Raw genomic sequence first — 12,849 nt, 5'->3', positions numbered from 1 at the left:
ACACTGAGGGGACGGGGGAGAGGAAGGCAGGACGGAGGGAAGAAGATACTGGGAGTGTTATTACTCTGCCAATGGAGTTTATACTCTATTTTTTTTTTTCGGTGTTTCAGAAACTTCAAAATTACAAACCACAGGCCGCAAGCAGTCAGTCTCAAGGAGCCTGAAACACCTATTCCATTCCTCAAATAAGTTTGTGAAGACCTTAAAACGGTGGGTCCTATGCAGGTTTTCCAGGAAGTCTTAACTTCTCAGGAATCAGCTGGTTTGGGTTCTAAGTATAAACTCGGTAGAAACTTCCTTTTTGTTATGAAAAGTAGGAGATTCACTTTCTCCTGAAAATTTGCGCAAGATAGTAACTTCTGTGAGTACTAGTCTGTGACCATGTCATACCTAGCAAGACTGTGCTCATAGTTATATTAAATGATCTTTTATCACATGCAAAAATATATGTTTCCATGATTCAAGCTTGGTAGAGACTCTTGAAGACAATTTTTTTATTTTGCTTTTTCTTTTTAGAGGACTCTACATAGCTGTTATATTTTATTACAAAGACAATATGTTAGTCACCAATGAAGATCAAATACCGATTGTTGAAATTGATGACTCTCACACCAGTTCCATTACACAGGATTTTCTGTGGTTCACAAAGGTATACTGAGTTCTGACTTCATTTTGCACCAATGTTTCTGTGCATAAATCTCTGAAAAGTTTGTTGGGGAGTCTCCAGTGATCAAAGTATTGGGGTGGGAGGAAATTATCTCAAAGGTCTTCCTTCTGCCCTGATATGCCCTATGCCATAAAAAATGCCAAAGTAGCATCTACATTACATTTTCAAAGCAAAGAAGCTTGCATTCTGTCAGATTGTGTCTCCACTATTCTGAGTTATAGGATCATTTGGCAAAGACTAAATTGTGGATCTGACTATTTCATTAACATTCAGATCTTTTTCCAATTGGACAGAGATCAAAAAGTTGTTTTGCATGTATCTGAAAATGGACTGCAGAACAAACATCAGGGGTCAGGTTTCCTTTTCCCTGCTTTTTGCTTTGATGCCACAACCTAAATCATGTACTGGCTTGGATGATGATATGACCTCGTGACTTCTTTTGCAGCTGTCTTGTATGTGGGAAGATATAAGGTGGTTGAGGCAAAGCATACCCATCTCCATGTCCTCATCCACAGTGCTGCAAGCTCGGCAGAAGATGCTCGCAGCAACAGCCCAGCTACAGGTGAGAGGCCAGGTTTCAACTTATATTGCAAGGAAATCTTAGAAAAACTCGACCAGTTCAGGTACCAGGCCCACCTGGAAAGGAAAAGGATGGGCTCCTTTCTTCTCCAGATCCCTAAGCATATGAAGTCTTCTGAGGCAGTCTGAGATGCACTCAGCTCATGTAGGGAATCTGTGCCTTTGGCAATTTTCTGGACGAGGGGCAAGGGTCTCTCCTGAAGAGTCTAGGAGTGACCCCCCTAAACAAGATGTGAGACTTGACTTCTGGGTTTGATATTAATCATTTCTCCTTTCTGGGCCTCAGTTTTATCACTTGCAAAATAAGAGGAGTTTGGATCACCTGACAAACGCTTGCTGCTCTGTTAGTGCATAGAGATGGAAAAAGAGACCAAAAGATATTTTGAGGAGTTTCTTGGCTTGATCTTCTGTTAAAGCACAGGAATTTGCATACATTTTTGCTTACTTTAAAAAAAAAAATAAGAAGAAAGAAAACTCTTAGAACCTTAACTTTAATTCTGAATTTATTCATCCTTCCATATTATTAACCCAATCAGACCAGGTCCCCAAGCCCTGCAAGAATTATTTGTAGGCTACAGAGCCTCTCCTAGAAATTACACTGAATTTTAACCAAGGTCTTCTGGGATTTCTTTTCATTGTCTTCTGGTATTAGCTGAATTTGTGGTTCTTAGCTACATGGAATTGGAGTCTTGAAGAGATCACTGAGCCTTTAGCAGTGATCGGTATTTCCCTACAAAACTGTCAGTTACATAAACCCCAGAAATACACATAACAGGAATCTATGTAAGCTGTGTTTGGCCAGGCCATACTAGCCAAGGCATAAAAATAGGATCATAACAACAAAAAAATATTTCTGTGGCTCCACCCCCACCAGCAATTACAGGAACTTCATTTCTTGACCCACACAATACTAACAATTCAACCACCTGAAATAGTAATAATTACTGTGTTGCTATTATAATTCTGAAAGGCAACTCTTACTCTTTCTGTGCTATAGTCCACTGCAGAGGCAGGTTATTATCTTGTGTGTTCAGCAGCCTCAGAGATTTTAGCAGTGTTCTCAACTTCAACACACTCTTACTTCAAAATCTTCTTCAACCCAAGGGGAAGTTCTTGGAGCTGGGCCATGATGACTGTACCGAATTCAAAGCTCCCCTTCCTGGGGCACCTGAGTGGCTCAGTCGGTTAAGTGTCCAACTTCAGCTCAGGTCATGATCTCTCAGTTCGTGAGTTCAAGCTCACATCAGGCTCTGTGCTGACAGTGTGAAGCCTGGGGCCTGCTTCGGATCCTGTGTCTGTCTCTGCCCCGCCCCCACTCACACCCTGTATCTCTCTCTCAAAAATAAATAAACATTAAAAAATAATAATAAAGACTTAAAAAAGAAAAAACGTTTATTTATTTTTGAGACAGAGAAAGACAGAGCATGAACAGGGGAGGGTCAGAGAGAGAGGGAGATACAGAATCCAAAACAGGCTCTAGGCTCTGAGCTGTCAGCACAGGGCCCGATGCAGGGCTCGAACTCACGGACCGCGAGATCATAACCTGAGCCAAAGTTGGGTGCTTAACCAGCTGAGCCACCCAGGTGCCCCAAGACCTTTTTTAAAAAAAGCTCACCTTCCTTTCATCACTGACCAGCTTGAGTGAGAACAAGCCACTGTACCTGAAACTGTTCTTTTCTTAGGATAAAGCTCATTCCCAGGAGTCTCCTTGGTATCAGTCAAGTTCTTTCTCAGGAGATTCAGACACCTCAATGGACTCTCAACCCACCATATAGCCCAGACATGCTTGGATCACAGACTGAACAACTTTTCAAATAGGGTTCTTCATTCCTAGAACACATTCATCTGGTATCAGTAACATGAGAAGGGTATGGCTGTCCTAGCCAATGCAGCTAGATGCTGAAGGGCTAGAGAGAAGCCATGATGACCAGTGTGCCCCTACTCAATTAGTCTCATTGAAATGGCTCTTGGATTTCCCTGGCCCCCCGATATATATATTTTATAATTCATCAACCCCCTTCTGATACCATTTCCTGTTTTGTCCAGCTTAGATTCCTTGGCCCATCCTAATTATTCCCTTGAAAATACTCTAAATTTCTGGCCACTGTCTCCCCCGTATTATTTATTTGGAAAAATCCAAGCCTGGATGAATCCAACAAGCCTACACTGGAGTACTTGCACATTGCTGCATAAAAGTCACCATAAAAGGGAGCTGACTGAGGGGCGCCTGGGTGGCTCAGTCGGTTGAGCATCCGACTTCAGCTCAGGTCATGATCTCACGGTTTGTGAGTTTGAGCCCTGCATCGGGCTCTGTGCTGACAGCTCAGAGCCTGGGGCCTGCTTCTGATTCTTTGTCTTCCTCTCTCTCTGCCCCTCACCCACTTGTGCGCGCTCTCTCTCTCAAAAATAAACATTTAAAAAATATTTTAATAAATTTAAAAAGGGGGGGCTGACTGGTTTTTTAATTAAATTCATGGCTGCAATTCTCACATATAACTAGGGATCATATTCTGTTTCTCTACTAATTTCACTTTCACCAACTATAAGGGAACTATTTAAAAACCTGCTTTCTCTTGCACCCCTATCCCTTCCCTATAATCTCCATCCCCATATCAGGTGATGATTTCACTGTATAATTCATTAAGAAAAAAATAAATGGGAATTCTTTTCCTACCAGCAAGTTGAAAAGCCTCCTGGCATTAACCCCACTTTCTCTTTCATCCCTCCTATTACAAAAGTACTGGTTGGATAAATAAATGTATTTGTCTCTCCAACCCCTGGACTCCAAAGATCACACTTGGGGGTATTCTATTTTACCAGAAAGAAAAAGGAAATAACAGAAACGTATCTCATGCCATAGTTACCACCTGAATAATTCACCAGCCCTGCATAGTCACCAGTAAATAGTACTCAGTAAATAGTTACCCTTTACAGCACCCATCAAAGGCCAGAAGGCCAGAGCACTGCTATACTGCTATGCATTCCCTTCTCTTCACATTTCTATTTGCCTGGTTATTCAACTGGGGTCACTGTCATCTTTTTTATTTTTCTTTTTGTAGGACCTACTGCCCAAACTATTTGCTGATCTTTAGGATGAAAGTGTCTGAAAATAGTGAAATCACTTTTTATTTTTAGGCAGTGGGGAGGGAGTAACAAGGCAGAGAAACATTTCAGAAGAGGAAGAAAACTGAATGTGGGAAAACTGCTACTTAATATTTTAGGTCTCTTTGCTAATCTAACATTTTTTACAATGTTACGAATAAAGTAAAAAAGTGTGGGGCACCTGGGTGGCTAAATTGGTTAAGCGTCCGACTCTTGCTCTCCATTCAGGTCATGGGTCTTGTGGTTCATGAATTCAAGCCCCATGTTGGGCTCTGCTCTAAGAGTGCGGAGCCTGCTTGGGATTCTCTCTCTGCCTCTCTCTCTCTCTGCCCCTTCCCTCTCTCTGCCCCTTCCCTGCTCACACTATCTCTCAAAAAAATAAAATAAAAACTTTTAAAAACAGCTTGATTGGCATCAGCCATACATAAATCCTGTGGTCCTACCTCTGGTTTATTTCACTGTGCTGTCCTCCCCTTTCCAGCATCACAGCCACTGCCTGATTACTCCAGTTATATCAAAAGCCTCCAAAGCTATGCTCCAGCTTCCAGTGTTAATACTCTCCAATCCATCCTCCACACTTCTGCCAGGGTAGCCAATAAAAGATTCTGGCCTGACTCATACTCTTTCAAGAGTGGTTCAGACATTTTATCACGGCATACAAAGGCCTCTGTTGCCATCTTCCCTTCCCTCCTATTTCCACAGCATACTGACTTACCTTTATCGCAGGGCATACCAAACACTGTGCACCAGGTGCCTTGTGTTCCAATTTCTTCCCTATAGTGAAGTCCTTTAATACGTAATAATAGGCAATAATCATGAAACAACTTTCATTTATTTCACAGAATACATGCCAGCCACTGTGATAAGTGCTTTACAAACTATATCTCATTTAATCTATACCACACCCTAATGAGAATGTAGTATATTTTTTAAGTTTATTTATTTAGTTGAGAGAGACAGAGACAGTGTGAGTTGGGGAGGAGCAGAGAGAGAGGGAGAGAGACAGAATCAAGCAAGCTCCAGTTCAGAGTCCAACACGGGGCTCAAACTCACAAAACTGTGAGACCATGACCTGAGCCGAACCCAAGAATCGGACACTTAACCAACTGAGCCATGCAGGTGGCCCAAGAATGTAGTATTATTGATATTCATTTGACAGATGGTAAAACTGAGCCCTAGAAGGGTTAAACAACTTGCCTAAGGTTGCACTAATAGGAAGTAGCAGAGTCTGGATACAAATCCAGATCTGTATAACTCTAAAGCCTACATTCTTTCCAATACTTCATCATCTTATTATGTGTTCATTTACAAAAAGCAGACAAAAAGTTTAAATAGAAGAAATTATCCACATTATAGTTTAAAAAGTATTCTGTATCATTTGGAGCCTATTTAGGAGAAGTGGTCTTAGATTTTATTTGAAAGGAAGTAAAGTAATTAACTGATTAATATTACCTAAGCAGGAGGAAAGACAATCTGTCAGCATTTGGATTTAAAAAAAAAAAAAAGATGAGAAGACCTGTAAGTGGCCAACACCCCACACTGTTTTTCCCACCCTTAGGAAAATGACAGAGTCCCCAAGAGGCAGAAGTTTACATTGCTCTTACATTGAGGGGTATCCAAACTACTTATCCTCAAAATACAGTAATCATCTGACACTATAGATTGGGTTACATTAAACTTTCTTCCTCCGTAGCCTTTAGAAATGAGTACTAGTGAGTAAAAGCCATGTAACAACTTATGAGTACCATGTCTTTTTAATTTTTCAAGGAGGGGGATAAAGCTTTCCCCATAATTTTACTCTCCTTTTCCAGGCCTTCATATCTCTACTCTGGATTTCCTTCAACTTCCCATGTCACCCCAAGCTGAATAAAGTTCTCTAAATAGTATGCATCTGTCTAAGGCTTACTGATAGTCCTGTAATGTGTTCTGGTTATAACCTAGATGCATTCCTATGGGCCATCAGGTGGTTTTTATTCCTCGTTAACTTGTAGGAATCTCAGGGTTCCCAGATCTCCCAATCTTGACTGCATAGCATCAAAGGTATTAAGATGATTTGGTTTTCCTTTAGGTCCTAAAGAATCCCAAGTTTGCCCTTGTGGAACACAGATTTATTACAAGGATATTCTGCTTTGAAATTGGGCTCTCCCCAGCTAGCCATCCAACCCAATTTGATGTCAATAAAGAATTTCAGAAAGACTTTTAGTGCTTTCTTATTCAAACTATTGGTCAGCATATCCAAAGCTGATGGTGAAACACTGATGATAACTCTGCTTAAATGAAATAACTCCCTCAATCAATGAATCCCCACCAGCTATGGTCCAAAATAAACAATATTTTCCAATATCCTAATGATAAAATGTTAATTCATTCAACAAAGAGTTATCGAGCTATTACTATGTGCCAGGCACTGTGCAAGGAACCCAGAGACACACAAATGAAACAACCATTATTTCATGACATGTATGTCAATATGCAGGAAAGCAGGAAAGCTAGAGTCACGCTAAGACATAAGTTTGTATGGGAAGCAATAGAAGACAAAAGAAGGGATCGTAAATTCTGAGAGATTTGGGAAAGTTCTCCCAGAAAAAATAAAACCTTGGTGGAGTCTTGAAAATGAGTAAGTATAAGTCAGGGTGAGATTCCAATTAGAGGAGTAAAGAAAACCCATACCCTAACTTGTATGAAGCTTGGGAGTTTGCAAAATACTTTGTCAGGCATTGTTTGACTTAATCCCCCAGACAATCCCTAAGGTAAGGATTAGCATAAGGGGTGACTCCTAATTTTAGATGATGAAACTCAGGGCCAAGAGGGTAAATAATTCTTCACGAGTCTGAGAGTTAATGAACAGCAGGCTGCCCTGAAACCTAACACCCGTGTAACTGAAGGCTCAGCAGCAGTAGCTTGCTGGAGCCAACTTGTACGGGCTCAGGACAGCCAACTGTTAAAGATTCAGGAATTTTGAAAACCTGTTGTCAAACTCTTGGAAGCTTTAAATTGGCCAGCATCAGTGGGAGCATTTACACCACAGAAATTGGCATATGCTATAAATCAGGCCTTCTTTTTTGTGACAGCCAGTTTACTAGTTTATTTACCAGTATTACTTTGCAGCAAGCTGCCTATATATAAAACTGTAATACTACAGAGGACAGGATTGAAAGCCTTATCCAATTACTTCTCTATGATTTAGAAGTCAATAACTTGAAAGGAATAATCTGACTGATCAGGTTGTTTTAAAAATAATGATCCCACCAAATGAATTTTTATGTGTCAATAATTATTTATGAAATTGCTTACTTATATGCCCAGTTCTAATGAGGAAAAATAAAAGACATAAGACACAGTCTCTACCTGGAAGGATCATTCCAGTGTTTTCATATCTGTAGATATTGACCTGCTGGCTCATTCATTTTTAGGTCATCTGTGTCACTTTTATAAGTTCCAGTTCTACTTTGGCTCTCCTGCAAACAGGTCATCAGCATTTATCTGAGCTTGCAAATAACAGCTAGGAGCTCTGAGATCTTTTATTTATACTTTTGAAAAATCACAGATATTCAAAATAAAAGGATATTTTATCCTCCTCATCCAACATTCTAGGTTAGAAATCTTCAAACCCTGCATATTTTTAAAACTGTTTATTTTAGTAACATCTTCCTGGGTCCCTCCACATTTGATGCAGCATCTTTATTTTCCTACCTTTCTAAAAGTATTGTCTGCCTCAGGTGATCTAGCTTACAAACAATTTTAACGTAATTTTAAATAAACAGAACCCCCTGAAATGCAGATAAGTCAAACCAGGCCAATCTCCCAATTAAAGTATCTTGAAAGGAATGTTCAGTCATTTGGAGACCTGTACAATGTACTACATTGTCAATTCACTTCTTCATTTTAAACAACCCCACTTCATACCAGCTTACTGTAGATCTCTTGAAAACTCCACAAGTGGCATACTTGAAATATCAGGCATTTTTCTTTAAAACATCTGGGATTCTCTTCAAGTGCTGGTAACTGAGGTCTATGTGCTGGTGTGTCTATGTGGGTAAGAGATATTTACAGATACTGAATTTGCTTAAAAAAACATCATTTTTGTGCCTCTTGCTATAATCTTTGCAAGCTTATGGTGAAGAGATTTTCTTGGAGCTCCTGTTAAGTACATTTTCTATGGTGCCACATATTCCAGTTTTAAGTTTGCTTTAAAAAAAAAAAAAACTTCTCAGAAACATCAGATAATTGATATTCAGTGTCTTTTGTTCCAATTATGTTGCTTTGTTTGCACAATATCATCCAAACTACCAGAAATCTATTTGTTTCTAGAATTTACTTGGAACACACAACTTAGGAAGAGTTTACTATGAGCCCATTAAAGACCGGCATGGAAACATCCTCATAGTCACCATCAGAGAAGTGGAGACACTCTATTCATTTTTTAATGGCAAATGGATGCAAATCTCAAAACTACAAAGCCAGAGGAAGTCTTTGTCAACACCTGAGGAGCCTACAGCCTTAGACATTTTACTGATAACCATCCAGGTATGCAGTCTTTCAGTTTTCTAATACTGTATATTTAAAGTTCAAACACATTTATTGAGGGGTTAGTGAAATGTACTAAGACCCATTTACAAATGCAGTGATGGAATAGAGAGGGTCCAGAGGCATTTCACTGTTTGTATTCCACACACAGGAAAGGTTCAGAAGCTTATTTTTTATTTATCACTCTCCAGATACGTAATTGGCCATGCAATACAAGTGCAGTGAGCACCCTGAAAATGGCCCTGACCAATAAGCCAATGAGAAACATTGAGACAAATGTTTGAGTAGGGGTCTACAGGTAATATAATCAAAACATTAACACCTAAAGGGACTATAATAATAATACATTGCTAGACCGTGTGTGTGTGTGTGTGTGTGTGTGTGTGTGTGTGTGTATAAAACACTATGAACAAACACTCTTACACACACTTACTTATGTGTTCCTTCTAATATTCCTCTGGGTCAGGCAGGCATGATTAAATCCATTTTAGGAATGAAATAACCGAGGCTCAAAGAGATTCTATGACATAACGACCACACAGAGAGGCAGGTCTAGTGAAGCTAATGTAGCCTCAGCATATTCAGCTCTTCACTTGCATTAGCCCCTATCAGTTCCCTGGCAGGGATCCTAACAACTTCATATCCACAGTTTTGTATTCTTCTTGTTAAAGAAGGCACGGAAAATTGTATTCGCTTTAGTCCCCACAAAACTTGGGTTTGCTCCTGGGCATACAGCTAGAAAATGGCAGGACTGAAACTTAAACTCAGATCTTCTGGCTGGAATCAGGCTTCTTTCTGCTACATTCTGTCACATCCTGGGGCAGGAGTTAGGATTTTAGTCATGAGGGATTGGAGATCAAATAAAGGATGAAAGATTCACCTGAGAACTGAATAGCCACCAAAATGCAAAATTCAGGCAGCTCTGATCAAGACTCAGGCTGGATGGCATAACTGGGATACAAAGTACATCTTTTGCTCCTGAGTCCAGCACTCTCTCCACACCACCACACTCCTCAGGTGTTCTTACGTGAGCATGGGCTTCACGCTGTTTCCCTTCCCTCCTTCCTTCCTTTCCTTCCTTCCCTTCTTCCTTCCCTTTCCTTTCCTTTTTTAAACCCAGTCATGGAGATGAGTTTGATAGTACTCTCCAGTTAGGCAGACAAGCTGGCAGAAACACCTACCTTAAATTGAGGTCTGGCATATATCCACAAGACAGCCAGTCCAGAGTAATGGGAAAGAAAGGGCTCAGTCCCACATAAACAAGCCAAACCCAACCCTTGATGCCAGTAGCCGCTCATGATCACCCTAAAAAACTAAGCCACCAGCCCACTAACTTACTTTAGTTCCCCACTGAGGAGTGGTTGATAGAATAATCTCACCTCTCCATTCCTTGCACTAACCCAAACCAGAATGGAGTCCAGTGTAGCAAAGGTAAGCTAATTGGTCAAAGCCAATACCTCTGGCTTTGATTTTATGGAATTTGGGTTCATATGAAATTGATAGAGGGTGTGTGTGTGTGCATGTGTGTGTGTGGGGGGGGGGGGGGTGTGGGTGTGTATGTAGGAGGTGGGGGCAGGGAACATAGACACTATTCGTGGCTCCCCTCTTCACCCTTTATAAGCAAGTGCTAAAAGAAACATTTAAAAAAATCACAATAAATTGAGCTTTTACAGGGTGACTAATACACTAATCCCCTATAGGGATAAACTGGGGTCTGGGCTACCTTTGCTCCTAGAAACACAGCACAGGCCCCAGCATGATATAATACCTGGTTTCTCCTAGACTTATTACATTAAAAATGTGTTACAGGTGCAGAAAAATTCCAATCTGGCAAAAGGTTGTTAGAAAAGGAGACCAAAAATAGAGGCAAGATCAGGTTTCCACACAGATCCAAGTGGAAAATTTACCCCCGCTGACTGGCACATTTCTGCTTGATGTCATTCCCACCCACCCCCACTCTCCTTCTCCTCCTCCTACTTCTTCTCTCTCCCCTCCTTCCCAATCAGGTCTTACACTAGAGAGGAAATAGGGGATAAAACTACTAGGGCTGGTATCCAGTCACTCCTGGACTTTAATTATGTCAGGAGTTGGCCCCAGCAACTCAACATGAAAGTAGTGACAAGTCTTGGTGTTTGCCCAAAGCAGGCGGGGTACTTCCCACAATTCTGAGCCACAAACCACTCTCTTTTCTCATGGTCAGTTGAGTGATGACCACTAGGCTTGGGGCTTCTTTCTGTTAGATCACAACACATATTGAGGCACCAGTTTGGAATATAGCACACGAGGGTGTGCTTCCTGACTCCACCTTGTCTAGTGATGTAACTAAGGCAAGATACTTCATTTCTGACCTCTTGTGTTTCCTCCCCTTCTTCCTTCAGCAAGAAACCCTACTTCATAGGGTTCCAAGGAAGATTAAATGAGTTAATATGTAAAGCATTAGAGAGTGGCACAAAGTGAGCACTCAATAAACGTTAGTAATTGTTATTATTTCTCTACTCGGAAAAATAATTCTAGGCCTCCTCGGGAGGTATCTAGGCCATCTCCTCCCATCCCTACCTTCCCATAAGACCCTGGTACTGGCTCAATCATCCGCTGGGGCATTGCACCACCACCTCTACCTTTCATAAGAACTAAGGAAAAGTTGTATAAAAACTGTATGGTCTGCAATGAGGTTTTCAAAACAGGTAAGGGCTTTAAGAAACTCTGGGTCTATAACTAATCTACTAATCCCTAGGGCCCCAGGGAAACTCCAGGGTCTAACCCTCTCAAATTCTTGACCCTCTCAAGTCCCAGACCTTCATTATGGGCCTTTCTCATATTTAGAAGAAAGAGAGAAATCCTTCACACACCTGTCTGGGAAGGATAAGAGAGTTACTATGGACAAATTAGAGTCCCTCTGAGCAAACTAATTGGCAGTGAGAGTACTTCCAATAGGGAGGACCCTCTCAGGTGCTGAGTTACCCAGACACTGATCTCCAGGGTCACCTTAATAACTGGAAACTTCACAGGTAAACTTTTCTTTGAAGCTTAATCTTTCACATTTGCACATTTTCAAGTTTATAACACTCTGTTACATCTATAATATCATTTGATCTTCATGAAAACCCAGTGAGATTGAGTGGGTAATTTCATTGTGTCTCATTCACAGATGAAGCTATGGATTTCAGGGAAATAATTCCTTAGGGTCATATTAGCAAAAAAGCAGCATAGGAGAAACTAGGGCCCAAATCTTCTGACACCTGGTCAGGTACCTTTTCCATTTTCCCAAGCTGCTTTACATGCCCTCCCCCTCCTTTTCTCTGTATCCTCAAAAAAAAAAAAAAAAAAAAAAAGTGTCATCCTAGAGAGGATGTGCTAAAGTTTGCCTTCTGGCCCCTCCCAGCTCTGCTTTCCTTCTCCTTCTCCTTCGGCATTCCTGTCACCCTGTGTCTTCTCACACCTGCAATACCCAGGACCTACTACTTCTTCTGCCCTTTTCTGTTGTTGTTTCTTTTTTCCAGTACATTCCTGCTCTTTCTACCCCCAAGCAGCCCCTAACATGGGGATCAAAAACTACAGGAATCAGGAAGATGAATGAAAATGAGCCAATTGAGCTGCACATGAGAAACAATTAGGTTCACACAAAAACTTGTTTATATCAGTGTTCATAACAGAAAAAGAGTGGAAACAACCAAATGTAATGACTGATGAATGGATAACAAAAGTGATATCCATATAATGGAATATTATTCCGCCATAAAAATGAGTGAAGTACTGATCCATGCTGCAAAGCGGATGAACCTTGAGATCAAACATCACGCTAAGTGAAAGAAGCCAGACACAAAATGCTACATATTGTATGATTCCATTTATATGAAATGCCCAGAATATGCAAATCCACAAAGACAGAAAGTAGATGAGTGGTTCTAGGGGTAGAGGGAGGAGGGATGACAGCTAATGAATGCAAGTGATGGAGTGATGAAAATGATCGGGAA

At 40.8% G+C, this 12,849-nt stretch overlaps 1 protein-coding gene across 1 annotated transcript in view; it reads left to right on the top strand.

Moving 5' to 3' along the window:
• Window positions 1-12,849, top strand: part of ANKFN1 (ankyrin repeat and fibronectin type III domain containing 1) — a 302,257-nt gene that overhangs the window by 246,117 nt on the left and 43,291 nt on the right. The window contains exons 11-14 of the mRNA XM_086686907.1: window positions 111-210; window positions 517-649; window positions 1,113-1,229; window positions 8,660-8,875. Of these exons, the coding sequence (XP_086543033.1) occupies window positions 111-210; window positions 517-649; window positions 1,113-1,229; window positions 8,660-8,875 (566 nt within the window). The remainder of the gene's footprint in view (window positions 1-110; window positions 211-516; window positions 650-1,112; window positions 1,230-8,659; window positions 8,876-12,849) is intronic.

The sequence above is a fragment of the Puma concolor genome, chromosome E1, assembly GCF_028749965.1.
Source record: "Puma concolor isolate L17-30 chromosome E1, mPumCon1.1.hap2, whole genome shotgun sequence".
Lineage (NCBI taxonomy): Eukaryota > Metazoa > Chordata > Mammalia > Carnivora > Felidae > Puma > Puma concolor.
This window is presented reverse-complemented; position numbering and strand designations above follow the sequence as displayed.